This window comes from Dendrobates tinctorius, unplaced genomic scaffold, assembly GCF_039654945.1.
Source record: "Dendrobates tinctorius isolate UK_male_01 unplaced genomic scaffold, ASM3965494v1 ptg000106l, whole genome shotgun sequence".
NCBI classification, from domain to species: Eukaryota; Metazoa; Chordata; class Amphibia; order Anura; family Dendrobatidae; genus Dendrobates; species Dendrobates tinctorius.
The window spans coordinates 37,049-63,151 of record NW_027361774.1 but is presented as its reverse complement, the minus strand read 5'-3'; the positions used below and the strand labels follow the sequence as shown (position 1 = coordinate 63,151).

General features: G+C 38.0%; 1 protein-coding gene across 1 annotated transcript; it reads left to right on the top strand.

Annotated features, from left to right (window-relative positions):
• Positions 1–17,864: 17,864 nt before the first annotated feature.
• LOC141100523 (uncharacterized protein F54H12.2-like) lies at positions 17,865–19,094 on the top strand. The gene has a single exon (XM_073589087.1). The coding sequence runs from the start codon at positions 17,865–17,867 to the stop codon at positions 19,092–19,094; it is 1,230 nt and encodes a 409-aa protein (XP_073445188.1).
• Positions 19,095–26,103: the final 7,009 nt, after the last annotated feature.

The following is a 26,103-nucleotide window of genomic DNA, read 5'->3' as shown; positions in this document are numbered from 1 at the left end:
CCTCACAAAGCTTTTCGGCAGTGAATGCACCTTTATCAGGTGATGCATCATTTTACACCCTTCTTGGGTGAGCGGCTTGGTGCAGCACGGACCCAGCAGGCTTCCAACCATCCTGCAAGGCCTGAAAGTCGGAGGAGCTGTGTTGACATCAGCATCACGTGACGCCCCTTGTGACCGGCTAACCTTGGAACCTGGAAGCCAGGATGACGAATGGTGCACGATAAGCACAGCAGGCTCTGCAAACGTGGTTATTCTGGCAGCATAACCACGGCAGGTTAGTGGACTTTGTTCTTAACCTACTCTATTTGACCACCGGGTATCACACCAGGAGCGCCCCCTCCTCTCTCCTATTTTGTTTCTACTATCAGTTGTAATCTGTCAGAACAAATTAAATTGTTGTTTTTGCTTTTTAGAGGCCCCGAGCCACATGTTTCCCTCTCCAGATGTAAAGGTAGATCATGGAAATTCCTTGGTGATTTTGTTGGAGTGTAAGGAAAGTAACAATGGGAGGATTTGGGTGATGGCTCATTTTACAATGCCAGACTGCAGGCATGGTCACAAGTACTAAAGTGGAACGCCATTTCTAAACCCAGTGTCCACCTGCAGCGAGGCAGGGGAACGAGTGAGAAATGCTGATCCTCTCCTAGAATTAGAGGAAGAATTGACCACATACCCAGGATCTTTGTGGTCCTCATGACCTGCAGATGTGGGATTGATAATAAGGGTGATTATATCCTGTCCAGCTCACCTTGTAACAGAACCTTGTTTCCAGTAGGGAGGGCGCCCCCATCTGTAAACGAGGCTGTGATTCCAAGAGCCCCCACAGGGCCGGACCCCCATACTCTGCTGAATGGCTGGAGGCCGGAACATAAGGTCTTTACAGTGATGTCAGTAATGTCTTCAGCATCCTGGTACATCCAGATAGCCAGGTTTGGTTTGTACTCACATATAAGGGGAGCAGGTATACAGTCACCAGAATCCCACAAGGGTACTGTGAATCACCTACTATTGTTTCCAGGTAAAATCGGCTAACCTAGCTCAGTGTGAGTCACCAGAAGGAGCCAGATGCTCTTATATGTGGATGACATGCTATTGGCATTAAAAAAAGAATACAAACAAATTGGTAACCAAAGGGGTTATCTTTAAAGATGACCTATATGTATGAACTGCCCAGTGACCTCCTAAGATATGTCACAGTATTGAGCCATGGCATAAGCTATGTCTCAACAGGAGGGATGGTAGAGATCATATCTTACGTATTTATGATTTATGGCTTTACTATTAAAATTTTTTGTTTAATCTGCATTACTTGTGCAAAAATAATTCCTAAGGGAATCTGAGACCAAAGAGAGGACAATGTCCTCACCCTGAATACTTATTCCAACACATTTGTATGGATTTTATTAAACAAGTGTGAGGGGAAAAAGTCCGGCCTTGTTATTATGGATGCTTTCAGCAGGTGGATTGAAGCTGTCCACCCTGATGCATTAATGGTACTGAAGGCCCTTCTATTGGAAATCATACCCAGATTTGGGGTTCCAGAAAATATATAGTAAACTAAGTAATGTTATTATTACCTAAAACATTGTCAATTGAGTTGGGAAACCGCTGTGCCTGTCATCCTCAGTCAGCCGGACTGGTTGAAGGACACAGTGGGATCTTGAAAAATAGGTTGACAAAGACCATGCAGGAAACAGGAAAGATTGGTTGTACTGTTTCCTATTGGTTGTACTAAATATGTATGTCACATGGACATCTGTAGGGGTAACACCCTTTGAAGTCATATATGAGAGATCTTTTCTGTTACCTCAGCTAAAACCCTTTAGAAGGATAGATGAGGAAGGTGATTGCACATTACAGAATATATGGCTAAGATATTAACTCACAAAGAAGTTTCTACTCGTAGTTTTTTTCCAGGAAACTCACTAACAAAACCTGAGATCATGAAACCTGCAGACTGGGTCCTTGTGAAGGTGATAAAGAAGAAACACCAGCACCATCCTAAGTGGGAAGGTCCTTACCAAGTCCTGTGGACTACTCCTACTGCGGTCAAGATTGCTGAGCGCAGCTCCTGGATCCATCTCTCATACTGTAAACTTGTCAGACAGGTAGGGACAGAGTAGGATCTGACTTGCTTGTCAAAGTCCAGCTACAAAGGGAGGTTTTCCACAAGGGAAAGCTTGTCTCAAACTGGTGGTCTCCCATTCATCCCCCTACCCGGACAAGACGGTCAGATCTAGGATGTGTACATCAGGGTTAGTCACAGGTATATTCTTCGTGACCATAGTGATGGGAGATTGGAGGGTGATAGACCCAGCAGGAGAGGAAAGTCCAGGGTGGTAGAATGGTTTCAGATTTAGGACTTTAAATCTTACTTTTGAAATCGGGCAGGAGGCCGCCATGTTACTGGATTTCTGTCTGTTGTATGAATGATACAGAGATAGGGAACAAGCTGTGAAACTAGCAGTCTGATAAGTATGTCTGTGTTATGAGCTCTAATAGCAGAGGGGATGTATGTGTGTGACTGGAGTAACGCAGCATGGACAATTGTAGCCCGAGACTATAGGTATAAGCCTTATGGCTACATAGATTTAAAGCCTGATTCTCCATTAGGAAAAAGGACATCCCCTTACACAAATAAGAATAATTGTAATCAGCTACTGAGAACTTTAAAAACCCAAGATGAGGGACCAAAGGTTATAGGAGCTGATATGTCAGGAACAGACCCAATAGGACATTTCTACATAGAAGTTCAGAATAATAGCATACATAGACCCAAAGAAGGTATGCCAGAGAGAACCATAACAGAGTCCATAGGGCTCATAGTTAGATTGTCTAACCTAACTTATGAAGATAAACTAGCTCTAGAGAGAGGCTGTGAGGAGAATGAAAGCTTAGAATGGTTTAAATACATTGCAAAAAGCTTAAAAAATTAAGTTATATAGTAAAACTTATGTCCCCTCAGAAAGGGAAGGACAATGTAAAATGTTATCATTTTTATTTCCTCCAATTGAGAAACCGGATAGCCCACCACAGGTGATTGCTAATCCTGGTAACTATACTAGTTTTTGTCTTCCAGGGCATGGGTACGACTTCGGGGAGCTCCAAGGCGACTCTTGTAGAGAATGGATCATGCCAGACTACCACATGGTTCCTGAGGGGATTGTGCGGTGGTCCAGCTAATCATGCTGTTCCACCTGTTGTCAACAGGGATATGGCCAAAGGTACATAGTGGAAGAGACAGAAGCATGAAACTCTGCAAGGATCCCTCGATTCTAGTATCTACAGTTAGGTCCATATATATTTGGACAGAGACATTTTTCTAATTTTGGTTCTAGACATTACCACAATGAATTTTAAACAAAACAATTCAGATGCAGCTGAAGTTCAGACTTTCAGCTTTCATTTGAGGGTATCCACATTAAAATTGGATGAAGGGTTTAGGAGTTTCAGCTCCATAACATGTGCCACCCTGTTTTTAAAGGGACCAAAAGTAATTGGACAATTGACTCCAAGGCTATTTCATGGATAGGTGTGGGCAATCCCTTCATTATGTCATTCTCAATTATGCAGATAAAAGGCCTGGAGTTGATTTGAGGTGTGGTGCTTGCATTTGGAAGGTTTTGCTGTGAAGGAAACAAGCGGTCAAAGGAGCTCTTCATGCAGATGAAACAAGCCATCTTTAAGCTGCAAAAACAGAAAAAACCCATCCGAGAAATTGCTACAACATTAGGAGTGGCAAAATCTAGTTTGGTACATCCTGAGAAAGAAAGAAAGCACTGGTAAACTCATCAATGCAAAAAGACCTGGGCACCCACGGAAGACAACAGTGGTGGATGATCACAGAATAGTCTCCATGGTGGATAAACTACTATAACCAGCAGAGATTTATTAATTATACCCGAGATGCAGTTAAAGGGATAGCTGAGTAGGACCAACTTCTCTCATGGCTTGGTAGAATAGAATGGCATTAGACATGCTTTTAGCAGAAAAGGGAGGTGTATATAAAATTTTTGGAGGATTTTGTTGCACGTTTATCCCTAATACAGATCCTGATTGAAGTATCTCCAAAGCTCTTGATGGACTGACTGGATATGACGACATATTTACTTCCAGGAATGAAGAATGGTTTGGGAAATGGTCCGGAGTATTCACTTCTGCGTTGACATCTCTTACCATCGTGGCCGGAGTGCTGATTGTTTGTGGATGCTGTGCTATTCTATGCATTAGAGGACTTGTTCAAAGACTGATTGACTCTGCCATAACAAAAACTATGCATCAAGGAATGAAGACCTTGGAATCCAATGAAACAATGTAAATTTTGGGACTTAATAATAAATATACTGAACATATTACTCTCCCTCTAGATTATATGAAGATCTGTGAAATCTGACAAAAAGAAATCTGTCTCCAATGTGTACAGATAAATGATTTTTATTACAAGGTGAGGGAATGTTATAATAATTGTAATAAAGTCCTTAGTAGTAAGGGGGCTGTATTACTCGTCAAAAAGAAATCTGACAGGTACCACGCCCCTATCAAAGTGTATCAAACACGCCCCTTTTATACAATTTGATATCAAATTGTATATAAAAAGGTATTATAGGACAAAATATTTATATGTCCAATTATTTTCTCTTTTATAGGACTTTTAATAAAGAAGAATAAAAGTAGAATAAAGGATCGTGATTGAATCACTTTTATATCAATCGCTATTGTTTGATATAAAAGGTTGTGTTTGATACGCTTTTATATGACCAATAAAGGACCCTTTTATATCCTTTTTATACTTTAATTAGTATCGGTTCATTGGGCATATTATGTATATGGCCAATATTTTAATAAAGGAATCAAATGTTTGCCTTTTATAGACATTTTATACTTTAATTAGTATCGATTCAATGGGTGTATTATTTATATGGTGAATATTTTAATAAAGGAAACATTTTATTCGAATTGTAAATAAAAATGAGAGACGCCATTTTTATGAAAAATATAATAGTGTTTATTGAACAACAATCAAATACATTTTATAAAGCATTACATTTGACATTTACACTGTCATTTTAGAAGTACATTCAATTACATTTTATTTATCACACTGCACTGCAGTTAATCAAATCAAAATATATATAATACAGGACAGTATAAAGTGTTACAAAAAGCATTACATTCATATATAACAATTTGTATATTTAATATTATAAATATATACATCACATTTCTTATATAATAATTTAATGCATTACAATTGAACAGAACCGATGTTACATAGTGAGCCACATGGACTGTAGTAATGGAACAGTACTTTTTTTAGGCATCAGTGGACCTTGTGTGATACCTAATGGTGAGAAGTGTAAAGGACGGATCGCACGGCTGGGGGTGGATAGGGCTCGAGGATTATACACGCCATCAGTTTCATTCATGGACATTTTTAATTTATCTAAATGGGCTCTAGTAGTGGAATTACCCACAACTGTGGATGGCATATTTAACTCGGCCATAGCGTGCATAAATGTATTCCAGCCCCTTGGTAAATTCCTGCCAGTTAGGGCATGGCTCTGAGTTGTGTTACGCACCAAATCCAGCATATTAGAGCCAGGTATTACAGTTCCTTTGAAAATAAACTCGCTTTTATCATTCCACAATGTAATATTTGTGGTTTCCAACATCTTGTTTAGTAGAAGTTCTGCATTCTTTTTATATCGTGGATTTACATGACTTACAATTTCATTGACAGTGGGACTTTTATCAACGGGTGAATTTGACAATTGTTGGTGATCAGATTCTGGAGTGTTAATGATCTTTACAGTTGATAGCTCCTTAGCATCTTGTTTAGCATGAACCAAGTATCTCTGCAGTACATCACTATATTTTTTAATTTTCACGTCATCCGGCATGTCACGACGCTGTAAAATCTCACTAATTTCACCATCAAGACGTTGGATAACGCTCTGGCGAATGTCTGTGATAGGGGGCCGAAGTTTGATTAGCTCCTGCTTGGGAACAAGATACATTTTCTCGGTATGTTCCATTATTTGCCGGCAAGCAGGCTTGTTATTATTGGGATTGCAAAGCCTAAAAGAGGACCTATAAAGCCACCAGTCTGCTTCAGTAGCTGCTTCTTTTTCTTTATGCTGTGAGATTTATTACTCATGGATTTTATAGCTTTTCGCCACTTTTTTAGTATATTTTTTTGTCGCTCTTTCAGAGGGATTCGACCTTTTAAGATGTTTAATGCAATCTCCCCTATAGCTGTAATTAAATCATGACTCGCATTGCACAAAATAGATTTTCTGATAGAAGGTGGGGCCTTCACCAGTGTTTTTAAGAGCTTCCAGTTACGCCGTATTCTCTCCGACATCTTTACAACACTATGGTCGCAGTGTAGAATGTCTGATTTTGTTTAAAATTCACTTTTTAGAAGTATTTTTCTTTTGAACATACACAGCCGGTAACGCTGGAGGAAACAGGCCCGTCCTCAAGCGAAGGTCCTCAGGGGTATCCGCTCTTAAGTCTAGCAACAAATACCCATAAGGCACCCGCGTGGCATCCTCAAAAGCTTCTAAGAAATAGCGTGTTTTTCCTGGATACATTTGTCGCGCTAGTGTTACAATTTGCAATTTATCCCGAGGGTTATTAAAAAGGACCATGTACTTTGTGTTTAAATTTATCGTGCGGCTTTTCTTTCCTTGACAAAATATGTTTTGTACCAGGTAGAAAATGCTGAGATTTCTGTGGTGGACATACTTGGTAAATGCTTTTTCTATTTCGCAGTTATCACTAGCACTCTCCATGAGATCGTCAACAATAGTCAAATTTACCTTTTCAGGAGGGAATAATTCATCCTCTACGAATGTATGCAGCAGACCCTCCACAAATCTGATGAAGGGAAAAGAAAGATTTCATCATATAGTTTCTGCCAGCAGGAATAAAACCAAACAATATTATCAGGTTTATGAGAAAAATGAGTGTCAATATTATGTAACAATTGTTTTACAAAGTGACTTTTTCCAGAATTAGACGGGCCTGCTAGAATACACGAGAATGGATGTTGCAGACGTGGGTCCATCATGAGTCACAATTAATATCCAAATGGCACGGTGGTAAAATCGTCTAATAGGCTGCGCTTTGTGTAAACACACTTTTGGGTTTTTCGAAGCGGTCTTGTTTCAACGGACCAGAACTTTTTATTTTTCACAATGCCGGGCTGCTCTACAACAATACGTTTTTGCGTTTCAGAATCAGAATTACGCGGGTAGTCCAGAACAAGATCTTTTAGACTGCTGAAATTAATAGATTGAGCATTACCAACATTTAATGTTATTCCCTTCACTTTTAAGACAGTTTTACCGGTGTTGAGTTTGTATCCGTAGGTCTTTGGGCCGGCAGATACAAACTCAGTGATGCAAGTGTCATCAGGTATCTCACTGGTCAATTCCCCCAGGTAATCACCTAAAGGAGGACTCCACTCACCTTCTCTCTGCACAAAGATAACAGAATCAGTATCGTGATAAAGGCACCTTTCCTGCAGCCTGTCCAGCAGAGAGTAAAGCTCTAGTCTGGCATACGCTGTGGTAAAACAGGCTATAAAATGTTTGTGTTCTTGTTGATGGTGTGGTGCCCTTCTGTATATTTCCAATCTATTGTTGCGGTTTCATCATCAATAAAATGCAACATCGAAACATCGTAATACGGTAACAAAACTTGTTGAAACAGTTCATCAGGATCGCTAATAATGCTGGTACATGGTAAATTAGATTTCTGGGCAAACTTTCCCCATAAAGAATTTAAGAAAAGTTTGGAGATCTGTCTCTTAGCAGGGTTCTCTCCTATATGTTCAGAGCGTAACTGCACCCCTTCTTTGTCAAGAAAGGAATCAATGTACTGTTGTTTCTTACTGTCATCAGTGCACCAGCTGGGATAACCTGAGGCCTCCTACTTATCCCTAAGATGTAATTTAATGTACCCAGAAAACAGGCGATCACTGGTTTTAGGAAAATCCCAAATTTCATAGATGTGGGCTATCCTATAGCCTTTCTCTATGGCCATCTCAAGCTCTATAGTGCACATGTACCTGTCAGAGCCCGCTCTTCATCACTATGTGTACATTCCTCGGTCTGCGAATTTACAGAGCATGTGTAGCATAGAGGAAACAATAATTTTTTGTTGAGTTTTACCGGTAGAACAGGAAAAAATAAATCCCTCGGAGGGTAGACCTTGACTTTGGCAATACCAAAGTAATTTTTAATGAACCCAAATCCCTCATAGATAATGTGTGGATGACCAACGGGGTATGTTTTAGTTTTGTTTACAAATGGATACAGGCTGGTGAAATCATAGTAATGTAGTGTCTCCCCAGGTTTCAGTTGGTGATAAAGTTTAATGGCATTAGTACGGCCCCCATAAAGAGCATCGCGGGGGTCTAAAGGGGTAGGGAATTCCATTTGGAGAAGAAATGATTGAAGATTAGAATCTTTTTGAATCATTTCATTCCATTCATGTTCCCACAGGACTCTCACTGTGTAGCCACACCACTGCAGGTAATGCTTTTTTAGCTAAAAAGGCATAATATAATTGCCCATAGGAGGTGTTTGTGACCTTATTTGCATCGTATTCATTATAGCAGATTGGGCACCCATGATAAAAACACCCCTGAAATTCGAATGCGATATGTCTCTCATTAACATAGGCATAACCGTCTAAAAAATATTTCCCAACTCGTTTTTCACCGCCTCTTAAAGCATGTTGGATTGCTATGTTCTCTGTGTGGGATACATACATGAGCCACTGTATAGCGGGGGATGAAAAGCTTTTTTGTGTCTTGTGATGATTATCACCCGGTAAAATGGCAATGGTCTTTTTTGGAAGAAATTTAAACCTGTACATTGACATACATACAGATGCAAGGGTTACGAGTTGAAAAGGATCAACACATCTGGACACTTCAATTTTTTTCTTTTCTCGCTTACAGTATATTTTAACATTTTTCTGCGTCATTTCCATGACACGCTCCCTGTAAAGTTCACATGAGTGTCTCAGAATCTCAACATCTTGTTTACAGTAAGACTTTAGTTCAGACTTCAAGCCAAAAGTTGTAGTTTCCTGCGTCTCATACCACTCCATGAATTCCCGTTTCTCACTAGGTGACATGTACTCTACCCCATAATATTTTACAGCTGGTAGGGGACACACATAGTTTTGATTTTCTTCGATGTTAAAAAAGTGGGGGAAATGTCCTTTTGAACCTGAGAATCCCATAGCCTGCGGCATCTTACTAAGTTTCATCGGTATGAAATTTAGGGAGTCAATAAACCTCAGTTCCAAATCAGGCAGCGTTACACACAAGAGGCGGCCGCCTCGGGATATCAATTTCACAGAGTTTTTCAGAAATCAGTTCCTTAACAATAAAGTATGCATCGTATCTTCCAGCATTGTGGGCTATAAATGTATATCCAGAAAATTTACCGGATGTAAAGAATTGCACAAAATCATGAGTTGCTGATTTACCTTCAAACTCCCAGGTTGGGCTACCATACAGCGTTGTAGCATAAATATAATGTGGGATGTGCGTACCTGTCTCCTGCATACATTCAAAGTCATAAAATATGTATTGATCTGTCGCCTCCTCTGGTACATACCGGCGCATGTAACAAAGGTGCTCATCAAATTTATTTAAACGTCTGTGACAGACAGGACAACGCAATCCTTTACATTTATGTTCGGAATCACTTTCTGTGGGGACAAAATGATAACATTTATCAAAAAATGTTTTAACTCTGCAGAATTTTGGATTATCTGCAGATAAACGAGTGTGGTGATCTAAGCACTCACTGGACCGACAAAACACACGACAAATTGGACAGAGAGGTGGCTGCTCCATGTCGGTTCTCTCCACACAACTCTCTTTGACAAGCCTTGCAAAAATATTGACACGAATGATTAAATTTGTGATGAAACAACGAATTGCATCTTTCACAAAAGTAATCCGCGCCGATAAAACCCTTCATATTTTTGCTCCCGTAGTAGTGATTATCATGATGCAATATGAAAATAGCTCTAGCACTAAGGGCATTACCTGTTTGAAAATATCGCCAGTCGCCCTGACTGTAGTATAATACTTTAATGCTGATACCCAGATGTTTCTCAAAAGCTTCAATATCACTAAAACTTATAAGTTGGTCCTCAGGGATAGCCAGGGCCGCGTGTATGGTTTTTGCACGATTCAGTAAAACTGTATCACCATCATCAGTGTCGGTGATCAGGGCGCACACGCTCGCTGCAAAGCACAGATTTGTGCTGTAATTGTTATAGTTGTACAGCCAACGTCTCTTTTGCTTAATGATTTGACTACTCACTATAGATTTCAGACGTCTTTTTATACCCCACGTCTGTTTTTAATAATTGTTACGACTAATTTCAGGGAGCTGTTTGCTAAGCATTCAGCATTGCTTTGCAATGTGTGAACTACGGCATTTAAGAATGCTTCAGAACTAAAATCCTCCCTTGTCTGTTTTGTAGTGAAAATGGGATCTAACGTGTCACCGCCTTCAAGCCTTAACTGAACAAAGTCTCCAGGATCAATGTCTCTGACGACTCTGTCCAGCAAAGACTGAATGGCTCCATGCACGATGTTTAGGGTCTCTACAAATGATTGAATGCGGTATAAATTTACAAATCTGAAATGATCAATATACATGCGAGCATTGAAATTGCGGACATCTCTTTGATGGTGATAAAAATGTTGTAAAAATACTGAATGATCTACGGCCCGTACATTATCATCAACATGACCATCAGATGCAACATCATGTCCATTTTCATCTACGTCCTGTACATTATCATCAACATGACCATCAGATGCATCATCATGTCCATTTTCATCTACGTCCTGTACATTATCATCAACATGACCATCAGATGCATCATCATGTCCATTTTCATCTACGTCCTGTACATTATCATCAACATGACCATCAGCTGCAACATCATGTCCATTTTCATCTACGTCCCGTACATTTTCATCAACATGACCATCAGATGCATCATCATGTCCATTTTCATCTACGTCCCGTACATTATCATCAACATGACCATCAGATGCAACATCATGTCCATTTTCATCTACATCCTGTACATTATCATCAACATGACCATCAGATGCATCATCATGTCCATTTTCATCTACGTCCTGTACATTATCATCAACATGACCATCAGATGCATCATCATGTCCATTTTCATCTACGTCCTGTACATTATCATCAACATGACCATCAGCTGCAACATCATGTCCATTTTCATCTACGTCCCATACATTTTCATCAACATGACCATCAGATGCATCATCATGTCCATTTTCATCTACGTCCCGTACATTATCATCAACATGACCATCAGATGCATCATGTCCATTTTCATCAACATGACCATCAGATGCAACATCATGTCCATTTTCATCTACATCCCGTACATTTTCATCAACATGACCATCAGATGCAACATCATGTACATTTTCATCTACGTCCCGTACATTTTCATCAACATGACCATCAGATGCATCATCATGTCCATTTTCATCTACGTCCCGTACATTATCATCAACATGACCATCAGATGCAACATCATGTCCATTTTCATCTACATCCTGTACATTATCATCAACATGACCATCAGATGCATCATCATGTCCATTTTCATCTACGTCCTGTACATTATCATCAACATGACCATCAGATGCATCATCATGTCCATTTTCATCTACGTCCTGTACATTATCATCAACATGACCATCAGCTGCAACATCATGTCCATTTTCATCTACGTCCCATACATTTTCATCAACATGACCATCAGATGCATCATCATGTCCATTTTCATCTACGTCCCGTACATTATCATCAACATGACCATCAGATGCATCATGTCCATTTTCATCAACATGACCATCAGATGCAACATCATGTCCATTTTCATCTACATCCCGTACATTTTCATCAACATGACCATCAGATGCAACATCATGTACATTTTCATCTACGTCCCGTACATTTTCATCAACATGACCATCAGATGCATCATCATGTCCATTTTCATCTACGTCCCGTACATTTTCATCAACATGACCATCAGATGCAACATCATGTCCATTTTCATCTACGTCCCGTACATTATCATCAACATGACCATCAGATGCATCATGTCCATTTTCATCAACATGACCATCAGATGCAACATCATGTACATTTTCATCTACATCCCGTACATTTTCATCAACATGACCATCAGATGCATCATCATGTCCATTTTCATCTACGTCCCGTACATTATCATCAACATGACCATCAGATGCATCATGTCCATTTTCATCAACATGACCATCAGATGCAACATCATGTCCATTTTCATCTACATCCCGTACATTTTCATCAACATGACCATCAGATGCAACATCATGTACATTTTCATCTACGTCCCATACATTTTCATCAACATAACCATCAGATGCATCATCATGTCCATTTTCATCTACAGCCAGTACATTATCATCAACATGACCATCAGCTGCAACATCATGTCCATTTTCATCTACAGCCCGTACATTTTCATCAACATGACCATCAGCTGCAACATCATGTCCATTTTCATCTACGTCCCGTACATTTTCATCAACATGACCATCAGATGCAACATCATGTCCATTTTCATCTACGTCCCATACATTTTCATCAACATGACCATCAGCTGCAACATCATGTACATTTTCAGCCTGTATTTCAAGAGGCTCAAAGCTTTGAGCGATTGGAGACACATTGGTGCTAACACCCCTAGGGGGATCATGGCTGTGAAACGAGGGACTCTGTGCATGTATCAACAGCTGAGGGTTTTGTGTAGTTATCGGTCTGTGAGTTGACTCTCGCAGGCTTCTAGCTGCTAGTGAACGTCTTGCACTAACCAACAGCCTTCGAGCTCGTTTAATTGTTCTCGATCTATAACCCCTTTGTGGAGATGTTTTAGACAACTTCTGCAGACCATAACCAACCAAGCCTAGTCACATTGAATTATTTTTATTTGATTTCACAAAGACTGATGGAACGCATATAGCTCATCAACAATGTCAGGTGTTGGGGCCGCAGTTTGTAACCTTTCATACATGTAAGTGTCACAGAAATATTTAAGTTGAACAATAGCGTTTTTGTAATTTAGGTACTGAGTTCCCATATCATGAAACGCCTTATACTGTTCTTCAGGCCACTCAGGGGTAATTGGGGTATTGTGTACTTTTTGTTTTTTACTTGCCCCCTGGGTCTGGGTTGATACTGTTCATCTCTTCTTACCCTCAGCAAGCTGATCAATTTCTCTGTTGATGGCTTCACGTTCAGCTTGTGGCACACCGTCCACAGAAATGATTGAATGTGTAATATTGGGTGCAGCTGAGTCGGCGTTATATTTTCGGGCTGAAGACTTCGGTACCGCCTTCCTAGGCTGCTTGGGTTTCACAGGACTTTCTTCATCCGACAGAACAATGATTGGTGAAAGCGGAGTTGATCTCACAGCCGGATTAACTCTTTGTGGGGGGATCTGCGTTGGGCCGTAAGTACGCTCCTGCAGTACTTGAGGCTGCAGCAATGGCTGTGCATCTTTTTTTAGCATATTCTTTGTATCTAAAAGAAAAAAGCTACATGTGTCAGATGTCCATGAAGCTTGAGTAACAATGGAAATGTTACATGTACCAGATAGTGAAGAAACACATATAAGTGTTTGTATATAGTATTTTAGGTTGTACCCGTTATGAGCAGGGGCATCATTAATTTTGCTTTAATTATTGTTTTGATAACTGTTACTTATGACTGGATGTATATGAATATCTGAATTATAAATCTCTGCAGAATATGTAAGCTCTATATAAATAAAGATTATTATCATTATTACAGAAAAGCTAAATATATACTTACAAGAATGTTCTGGGTATTGGTCTTCTGCAGGCTCTGGGTTAATAGTCGTCTCACTATTCACCGTCAGTGGGATGGCGGCGTTTTCATTTGAATATAGCTTTTTTCTGGCCGCTCGTTTATCTGCTGTAAATAAAATAAAACTATTACACAGTCCTGAAATGATTTTCTTCACGATACTGATTATTGTTTTCAAGCTCACAGTACCTTTTTGAATCAGCAGCGCCATATTTTTTGGTTTCCCGCTAGGCCTGATAGAAACCCTGGGAGCACTAATCTTGAGCGATGTGTTTCGTGGTTTCCGCGGCTTTTTAGGATTGTTAGAAACCATGAGCCCATCAACATTATAGAATTCTTTCATGTGTTGGTTACCTGTATAAGAAATTAGAGGAAATTTCATCCCTGCATACATACGGACTCTTTTTTCAAAGAGATGCTACTTTTTTCCATATGTTCTTAACTTTTTGATATGTTTGTTGCCTCCGCAGCGGATTCACCAGATTTACAGGTTCAGTAACATGGACGTTTTCTTGCTTATCGTCCGCTTGCAGCATCTCAGCATCTGTATGAGAAATTGTATTTAGTTTCACGTCTACATATGATTAAAGCAGTTATTATACAAATATACAGCTCACCAGTGAGAGGATAATGTGAAATTGCAGAGCTTGTTTCTCCGCCAGCGTTAAAAGGCGCTCCTGCATTTATGGAATCCAAATCCAAAGTCTGATACACCTCAGGAAAGTCGGTCCCTATAGACTCTTCTTAAAAAGAATGAAATATTATATAATTAATATGAAAAACAAAATCTTTAATCAGAATGTCTAACACTCCGTTCACTATATTCAATATAAGACCTACCTAGTTGTTGGCATTGTGTGCTCGTAAGAAGAGCCCGGGATGTTCAAAATCGTCGGCTTCCATCTTAACTAAAATGATTAAAAGTGTGAATACTATTATACTTTTAAAATTATTAACTATAACTATGCAGTGGAAAGTAGTATAATATAAATGTATAATCTAAGTCTATGCCGAAGAAATACATTTTATATACTATTTGATAAAAGGCAAATAAAATTATAGGCGAACATCAATTAAATAATTATACATCAAATAAATATTGTATTAAATATCTAAATTTCTTCTAAATGAGTAAATCTATTCTAAGGAAAATACAATTATATCCTATATAATAAATGTTACTATACAACAATTGACAATAATATTAATTAAATAATGTGTTAATACTTACTATTTTAAAGAGTAGAAGTAGCTGCCCAGTATAAAAGGAAAACTGCCTCTAATGCTGAGTGTGTAAGGACATCACCTAAAGGCCTGTTTTAAAGCCAGACAGCAGGATCGCTCCACCTACATTCACATCCCAGTTCCGCCTCACCAAAAGGTCTCAAGCAATCGGCAGAAAGTCCACACCTCCAGTTAACACCCACAAGAGCCTCCCAGTTACAGCCCATCATGCTGACCCAAGCAATCATGGTATACTCATATTATACTGATATCAAGCATTATATATTTGTATTACATTCCACATTTAATTTCATTTTATACATTTTGATTTTCTGATGAAGACGGCATTGGTTCATGAGAACATGTCTTCTAGACACGATGAAAAAATATTAGAGAACCAGTATTTTACGCCTAAAGCATCAGGATCATACGGCGGCATTGATAAATTATATAGAGAAACTAGAGATTACAATTGTGCGTGATTGGTTAAATAACCAGGAGAGCTATTTGTTGCACAAACCCGTGAGAAAGATTTCTGACAAATAAGATCATGGTCTCAAACATGGAAGCATTGTGGCAAGGAGATTTAGTGAGTTTAATTGACTATTCGAAGGAAAATGATAATGTTAAATATATCCTTACTGTGATTGATTGCCTATCAAAATTTGCGTGGTGCGTAGCCTTATCAAACAAGACTGGGGCCGCTGTAGCCTGTTCATTCGAGTTGATATTTCAAAATGATAAGCGCATACCGAAGAAATTACAGACGGATCGGGGCAAAGAATTTATTAATTCGTCGATGAAGCGCCTTTGTAAAACGTATGATATTCTACATTATCTTACGAATAATGCAGTTAAGGCCTCTATTGTGGAGCGGTTTAATCGTACATTAAAAACTCGAATGTGGCGGTATTTTACAAAAAATAACACTAATAGGTATATTGATATTTTACCAGATTTGGTTGATAGCTACAATCGAACCTATCATTCTACCATTCGATGTAGACCGATTGATGTTACAAGCAAAAATTCACTACAAATATGGAAAAATATTTATGGCTCGAGCATGAAAAATAAACGTATTAATCCTTCTTTTAAAATTGGCGACAATGTACGTTTGGTCCAATATAAACGTACATTTATGAAAGCATATGAACAATCATATACCGATGAAATATTTATCATATCCGAAATTAACACAAAATTCCAATTCCCCCTCTACAAAATCATGGATTTGTACGGAGAACCTGTGATTGGGTCATTTTATAAGGAGGAACTACAAAAAGTCACATCGGATGAGAATCGCATCTACAAAATAGAAAAAGTGTTAAGAAAAAAGCGCGTCAGAGGGTCCACCCTGTATCTCGTTAAATGGAAGGGATATCCGGAAAAATTTAATACTTGGATTAAAGAAAACCAGCTGACGGACCTCTAATCATGGATTCTGGATCATTTTATATTACCCTAGCATGTAATGCGTCAAGTAAGCTATTCCCAGACAACACGATTTCGAATTTTACCACTAAACTGGCAAAGCCTGTACATCTTGTAGGCCCATATGAAGTTGCCCTCACAGAATTTCAGTATCCCCACACCTGGTTTACTTTCGAAAATAGCGAAGGCACATTTTTTCTTGGAAAACGAGGGGATGTTCTAAGAGAATATTTCGTAAAAGCAGGCTATTATTTAAATATTTCGGATCTTATAAGGGCCATTAATGAGTGTATCGACAGCATAAAGATCGCCTCCGTTGGGTTTAAACTTCGTTATGATGAAGTGAAGAGAAGTGTTACTCTATCGGATTCACCCACGATACATTTTGCTCCAGGTCCAAAATTGACGCATATTTTAGGGCTACCGCCTTATATTGAGGCCTATGATAATAGTGTGATTAGACCCAAGGAGAAGAACTACGCAGATATCATGAATGGATTTTATACCTTATTTGTTTACTCAGACATTATTAACCATCAGCTAGTCGGAGATTCTTACGTCCAGCTTCTGAGAACTGCGCTGGTGACTGGTAAAAGTGGGGAGATCATCACACTTCAATACACAAGACCTGATTATGTGCCTCTATGCAAACAGCACTTTGGTTCTGTAAGCATCTCTATCTTGACTGATCAGGGTACGCCTGTTAAATTCAAGTACGGAAAAACTATTTTGCGATTACATTTCAGACCGCGTCGTGATTGACACGTCAAAATGGTGTCGCAACGTGTTTACAGAGATCCGACCATTTATGCCCGCTACTATATTGCTCAGACGGGCCACGGTTTAGAGGGATTTCGCAGTGATGAGTACATGTATGGGGCTGGGCTTGCAGGAATATTTAGAGGCTTATTTAGAAAAGCGGTTCCTCTATTGAGAAAAGGACTTGAATTAGTAAAGCCCCATGTAATGACAGCTGTTTCAAATATTGCTAAGGACGCCATTGCCTCTTTCTCAGCAGCCGCTATGAATAGGCTAAACACCCCTCCTCAGGAAGGCTCCGGTATTGTTTATGTTGCTAAAAAACAGAAAAAAAGAAAAAGGCGTGTTCGCTATTCACCCTCACCAATGCTCATGAATAAAATCACACCCGCAAGACGCAAACGCCAGAAAAGAGTAAGACGCAGTGTTGAAGACATCTTTTAGGAAAATATATAAAACGAATATATTATATATAAAATGGCCTTCATACATGATGCTTCGGTGGAGTGCATGAAATCAGAACTGGATATTTTTCAAATACCTCCTATGCAGGTTTCTGTCGAGAAATCAATATTCATAGACGTTCAGCCTATTGCGGCTCTGGCGGACAATGCACCACTTGAATTTTTCATATCGGGAAGTGGTGAATATTATTATGATTTAAATAATACCCTACTTTACATAAGTTGCCGGGTCGTAAAACAAGATAATTCTGCCATCGCGGATGGAGCCCGTGTAGCTCTCATTAACTATCCATTAGCGACTCTTTTTAATCAAGTTGATGTCACCCTGGGTGATCGCCTCATCTCACAATCAGACAATCTATACAGCTATAGGGCCTGCATTGAAGCTCTGCTAAATTACAGCGCACAGACTTTAGCCTCCCAATTCACATCAGGATTATTCTATAATGATACCGCCGGACATCATGATGTACGAATCCTGGATGGCGCCAATGTGGGCTTCAACAAGCGGGCTCATGCAGTAGCTCACTCCAAGCCCGTCGATTTGCTCGGTCCAATTTTTAGCGACATTTTTAATCAGCCGAAGCTTATATTGAATGGACTTGACCTTAAAATCAAGCTGACGCGAAATAAAGATGCGTTCTGTTTAGTTTCTGCTGACCCGGATCCGCTCAAAGTACAGATTCTGAACGCGTGTCTCTATGTAAAGAGAGTCCAGGTGGCTCCCGCTGTGAGGATTGGTCACTCTCAGGCCTTACTATCTGCTACAGCAAAATATGCTATTGATAGGGCCTGTATGAAAGTGGACAGCATCCCTGGGGGCACCCGAATTTCTAATATAGAAAATCTATTTTTAGGGGCCATTCCACGAGTAATTATATTGGGCTTTGTAGATAATGAGGCCTTTAGCGGTACGTATAATAAAAACCCACTGTACTTTCATCATTCTAATGTAAACCATGCGGCTTTATATTTGGATGGTCAGCAGATCCCCTCCCAGCCATTCCAACCTAATTTCAATATTGAATTAGCTGTAAGAGAGGATATGGCTCTTGCCCATATTTCTGGAAAGCAGAAGGCCGATTGTGCACTGGCAATTGGCCGAGAAGAATTTATGGACGGCTATACATTTTTTGCATTTGATTTATCAGCCGACCAAGAACCTGGAGGTCACTTCTCTCTCATAAAAACTGGGAACCTGCGTTCTGAAGTCCGATTTGCGCTAGCCACCCCCATACGATAAATATGGTGGTATACGGCGTGAATTCATCTATTCTAGAAATTAATGACCGCCGTGAAGTATTGTATGATTTCTACTGATGATGGATTCCCTGCAGCTCACTACGTTATTGAAAGCCGATCACTATACAGAGGCCATATTTTATGGGGTGTATCCGTGTGACTTGCTGCCGTCACATAGAGTAACTCAGAGGCCAGCGGCGTACATCGTAAATACAGATCGCTCCAATCAGAGCGGCAAACATTGGATATTAACTTTACTTTGCAATGAAAAGAATGCGATATTCTTTGACAGTTATGGCCTCTCTCCAGACAGCGAACTTTCTCCGGATGAATTTATAATCTTCCTAAAGAGAAATAGCGAATTATTCTGCTATCAAGACAGGCAAATTCAAAATAATTATAGCACGGTGTGCGGCCATTATTGCGTGTATATCCTAAAGGAACTTGCAAGGGGCCTTTCATTCCATGAGATTTTACAACATTTTACTGATGACTTAAATCATAAAGATAATTTAGTTTATAAATCTGTAAAGCAAAATTTACTTGAATCAAACTATTCCCCCTGCAAACATTCTTTTATATTTAAGCAGCGTTGCTTATCACTGTGTAATATGTAGGATATTACACATATTACAATGAGTGTATGATTCCTTTATTATTATAAAAGCCAAAGAATCAATACTAATTGAAGTTACCACGGGAAAGTGTCTAGGATGCAGCGACATCTGCTTATCAGTGGTTTTTGCTGAGTTAGGTGTAAATAGTGACCTCTGTTTTGCTCAAGTGAAATGATAGTATCTATTGTATTGTAATGATATACTCTGACATCTTTTTCCTCTCTGCTATTTCCTAGAATCTATTGTATTGTAATGATATACTCTGACATCTTTTTCCTTTCTACTATTTCCTATTTCCTAGAGCCTATTATATTGTAATGATATATTCTATCCTCTGTATTCGATTTTGTGCATTTTTGAAACCCTACGGGAAAGCTCCCAGGATGCAGTAACATCTGCCCTAGCCCCCCTTCTGCATCACTGAAGTGCAAGCAGCACAGAAAATACACACAGAGTTTATATTGCCCTGTATTATATATTTATATATATATATGTATATATTGATTTGATTAAGTGCAGAGCAGTGTGATAAATAAAATATAATTGAATGTACTTCTAAAATGACAGTGTAAATGCCAAATGTAATGCTTTATAAAATGTATTTGATTGTTGTTCAATAAACACTATTATCTTTTTTTATAAAAATAGCATCTCTCATTTTTATTTACAATTTGAATAAAATGTTTCCTTTATTAAAATAATGGTCAAATAAATAAAATACCCAATGGCTATAAAAGTGCCCCTTTATTGGTCATATAAAAGCGTATCAAACACATCCTTTTATATCAAACAATAGCGATTGATATAAAAGCGTATCAAACACGAAATTGTATAAAAGGGGCGTGTTTGACACACTTTGATAGGGGCGTGGTACTACACACATGCTACATGCATGCTACATATATACTACATACATGCTACATACATACTACATACATGCTACATATATACTACATCCATACAACATGCATACTACATATATAATACATGCATGCAACATACATGCTACATACATGCTACATACATACTTCATGCTACATACATAATACATACACACTACATACATACTACATACATGCTACATACATACTACATATATACTACATGCATGCAACATGCATACTACATATATACTACATGCATGCAACATACATATACACCACATACTACATACATACTACATATATGTTACATACATACATACTACATATATACTACATAAATGCTACATACATACTACAGATATACTATATGCATACTACATATATACTACATACATGCTACATACCTACTACATATATACTACATGCATGCAACATGCATACTACATATGTACTACATGATTGCAACATACATACTACATATATACTACATGCATTCAACATACATATACACTACATGTATACTACATGCAACATGCTACATATATATTACATATATACTAGATGAATGCAACATGCATACTACATACTACATACATGCTACAAACATACTACATACATGCTACATATATACTACATATATACTACATGCATGCAACATGCATACTACATATATACTGCATGCATGCAGCATACATACTACATACATGCTAGATACATACAACATACATACTATATGCTACAAACATACTACATACATGCTACATACATACTACATATATACTACATACATGCTACATACATACTACATATATACTACATACATACTACATATATACTACATGCATGCAACATGCATACTACATATAAACTACATGCATGCAACATACATACTACATATATACTACATGCATGCAACATACATACATACTACATATATACCACATATATACTACATGCATGCAACATACATATACACTACATGTATACTACATGCAACATACTACATATATACTACATATATACTACATGCATGCAACATACATATACACTACATGTATACTACATGCAACATACTACATATATACTACATATATAATACATGCATGCAACATGCATACTACATATATACTACATGCATGCAACATACATACATGCTACATACATACTACATGCTACATACATACTACATACATACTACATATATACTACATATATACTACATGCATGCAACATACATACTACATATATACTACATGCAACATGCATACTACATATATACCACATGCATGCAACATACATACTACATATATACTACATGCAACATGCATACTACATATATACCACATGCATGCAACATGCATACTACATATATACTACATGCATGCAACATACATACATGCTACATACATACTACATGCTACATACATACTACATACATGCTACATATATACTACATATATACTACATGCATGCAACATGCATACTACATATATACTACATGCATGCAACATACATACTACATACATGCTACATACATACAACATACATACTACATGCTACATACATACTACATACATACTACATATATACTACATGCATGCAACATGCATACTACATATATACTACATGCATGCAACATACATACTACCTATATACTACATATATACATACTACATATATACTACATACATGCTACATACATACTACATATATACTACATATATACTACATGCAAGCAACATACATATATACTACATGCAACATGCATACTACATATATACCACATACATGCAACATGCATACTACATATATACTACATGCATGCAACATGCATACTACATATATACTACATGCATGCAACATACATACTACCTATATACTACATATATACATACTACATATATACTACATACATGCTACATACATACTACATATATACTACATATATACTACATGCATGCAACATACATATATACTACATGCAACATGCATACTACATATATACCACATACATGCAACATGCATACTACATATATACTACATGCATGCAACATACATACATGCTACATACATACTACATGCTACATACATACTACATACATGCTACATATATACTACATGCATGCAACATGCATACTACATATATACTACATGCATGCAACATACATACTACATACATGCTACATACATACAACATACATACTACATGCTACATACATACTACATACATGCTACATACATACTACATACATACTACATATATACTACATGCATGCAACATGCATACTACATATATACTACATGCATGCAACATACATACTACCTATATACTACATATATACATACTACATATATACTACATACATGCTACATACATACTACATATATACTACATATATACTACATGCAAGCAACATACATATATACTACATGCAACATACATACTACATATATACCACATGCATGCAACATGCATACTACATATATACTTCATATATACTACATGCATGCAACATACATACTACATATATACTACATGCATGCAACATACATACTACATATATACTACATTCATGCAACATACATATATACTACATATATACTACATACATGCTACATACATACTACATATATACTACATGCATACTACATATATACTACATACATACTACATATATACTACATGCATACTACATATATACTAAATGCATGCAACATGCATACTACATATAAACTACATGCATTCAACATACATACTACATATATACTACATGCATGCAACATACATACTACATATATACTACATACATGCTACATACATACTACATATATACCACATATATACTACATGCAAGCAACATACATATATACTACATATATACTACATGCAACATACATACTACATATATACCACATGCATGCAACATGCATACTACATATATACTTTATATATACTACATGCATGCAACATACATACTACATATATACTACATGCATGCAACATACATACTACATATATACTACATTCATGCAACATACATACATACTACATATATACTACATGCAACATGCATACTACATATATACCACATGCATGCAACATACATATATACTACATATATACTACATTCAACATACATACTACATATATACTACATGCATGCAACATGCATACTACATATATACTACATATATACTACATGCATGCAACATACATACTACATACATGCTACATACATGCTACATACATACTACATACATACTACATACATACTACATACATACTACATATATACTACATGCATGCAACATGCATACTATATATATATATATACTACATGCATGCAACATGCATACTACATACATGCTACATACATACTACATGCTACATACATACTACATACATGCTACGTACATGCTACATACATGCTACATATATACTACATATATACTACATGCATGCAACATGCATACTACATATATACTGCATGCATGCAACATACCTACTACATATATACTACATGCATGCAACATACATACTACATACATGCTACATACATACCACATGCTACATACATGCTACATACATACTACATATATACTACATGCATGCAACATGCATACTACATATATACTACATGCATACAACATACATACTACATGCTACATACATACTACATACATGCTACATACATACTACATACATGCTACATATATACTACATATATACTACATGCATGCAACATGCATACTACATATATACTACATGCATGCAACATACATACTACATATATACTACATGCATGCAACATACATACTACATACATGCTACATACATACTACATACATGCTACATACATACTACATACATGCTACATACATACTACATATATACTACATGCATGCAACATGCATACTACATATATACTACATGCATGCAACATACATACTACATATATACTACATGCATGCAACATGCATACTACATATATACTACATGCATGCAACATACATACTACGTATATAATACATGCATGCAACATACATACATACTACATATATACCACATATATACTACTTGCAAGCAACATACATATATACTACATGTATACTACATGCAACTTACATACTACATATATACTACATATATGCTACATGCATGCAACATACATACATACTACATATATACCACATATATACCACATGCATGCAACATACATATATACTACATGCAACATACATACTACATATATACTACATGCATGCAACATGCATACCACATATATACTACATGCATGCAACATGCATACTACATATATACTACATGCATGCAACATACATACATACTACATATATACCACACATATACTACATGCTTGCAACATACATACATGCTACATACACTCACTGGCCACTTTATTAGGTACACCATGCTAGTAAGGGGTTGGACCCCCTTTTGCCTTCAGAACTGCCTCAATTCTTCATGGCAGAGATTCAACAAGGTGCTGGAAGCATTCCTCAGAGATTTTGGACCATATTGACATGATGGCATCACACAGTTGGCGCAGATTTGTCGGCTGCACATCCCTGATGCGAATCTCCCGTTCCACCACATCCCAAAGATGCTCTATTGGATTGAGATCTGGTGACAGGAGGCCATTTGAGTACAGTGAACTCATTGTCATGTTCAAGAAACCAATCTGAGATGATTCGAGCTTTATGACATGGCGCATTATCCTGCTGAAAGTAGCCATCAGATGTTGGGTACATTGTGGTCATAAAGGGATGGACATGGTCAGCAACAATACTCAGGTAGGCTGTGGCGTTGCAACGATGCTCAATTGGTACCAAGGGGCCCAAAGAGTGCCAAGAAAAAATTCCCCACACCATGACACCACCACCACCAGCCTGAACCGTTGATACAAGGCAGGATGGATCCATGCTTTCATGTTGTTTACGCCAAATTCTGACCCTACCATCCGAATGTCGCAGCAGAAATCGAGACTCATCAGACCAGGCAACGTTTTTCCAATCTTCTACTGTCCAATTTCGATGAGCTTGTGCAAATTGTAGCCTCAGTTTCCTGTTCTTAGCTGAGAGGAGTGGTACCCGGTGTGGTCTTCTGCTGCTGTAGCCCATCTGCCTCAAAGTTCGACGCACTGTGCGTTCAGAGATGCTCTTCTGCCTACCTTGGTTGTAACGGGTGGCAATTTGAGTCACGGTTGCCTTTCTATCAGCTCGAACCAGTCTGCCCATTCTCCTCTGACCTCTGGCATCAACAAGGCATTTCCGGCCACAGAACTGCCGCTCACTGGATTTTTTTTCTTTTTCGGACCATTCTCTGTAAACCCTAGAGATGGTTGTGCGTGAAAATCCCAGTAGATCAGCAGTTTCTGAAATACTCAGACCAGCCCTTCTGGCACCAACAATCATGCCACGTTCAAAGGCACTCAAATCACCTTTCTTCCCCATACTGATGCTCGGTTTGAACTGCAGGAGATTGTCTTGA

Bases quoted from the DNA above. Each gene is read 5' to 3' on its own strand.
- LOC141100523 (XM_073589087.1), top strand. From the start codon at position 17,865: ATGGCCTTCATACATGATGCTTCGGTGGAGTGCATGAAATCAGAACTG.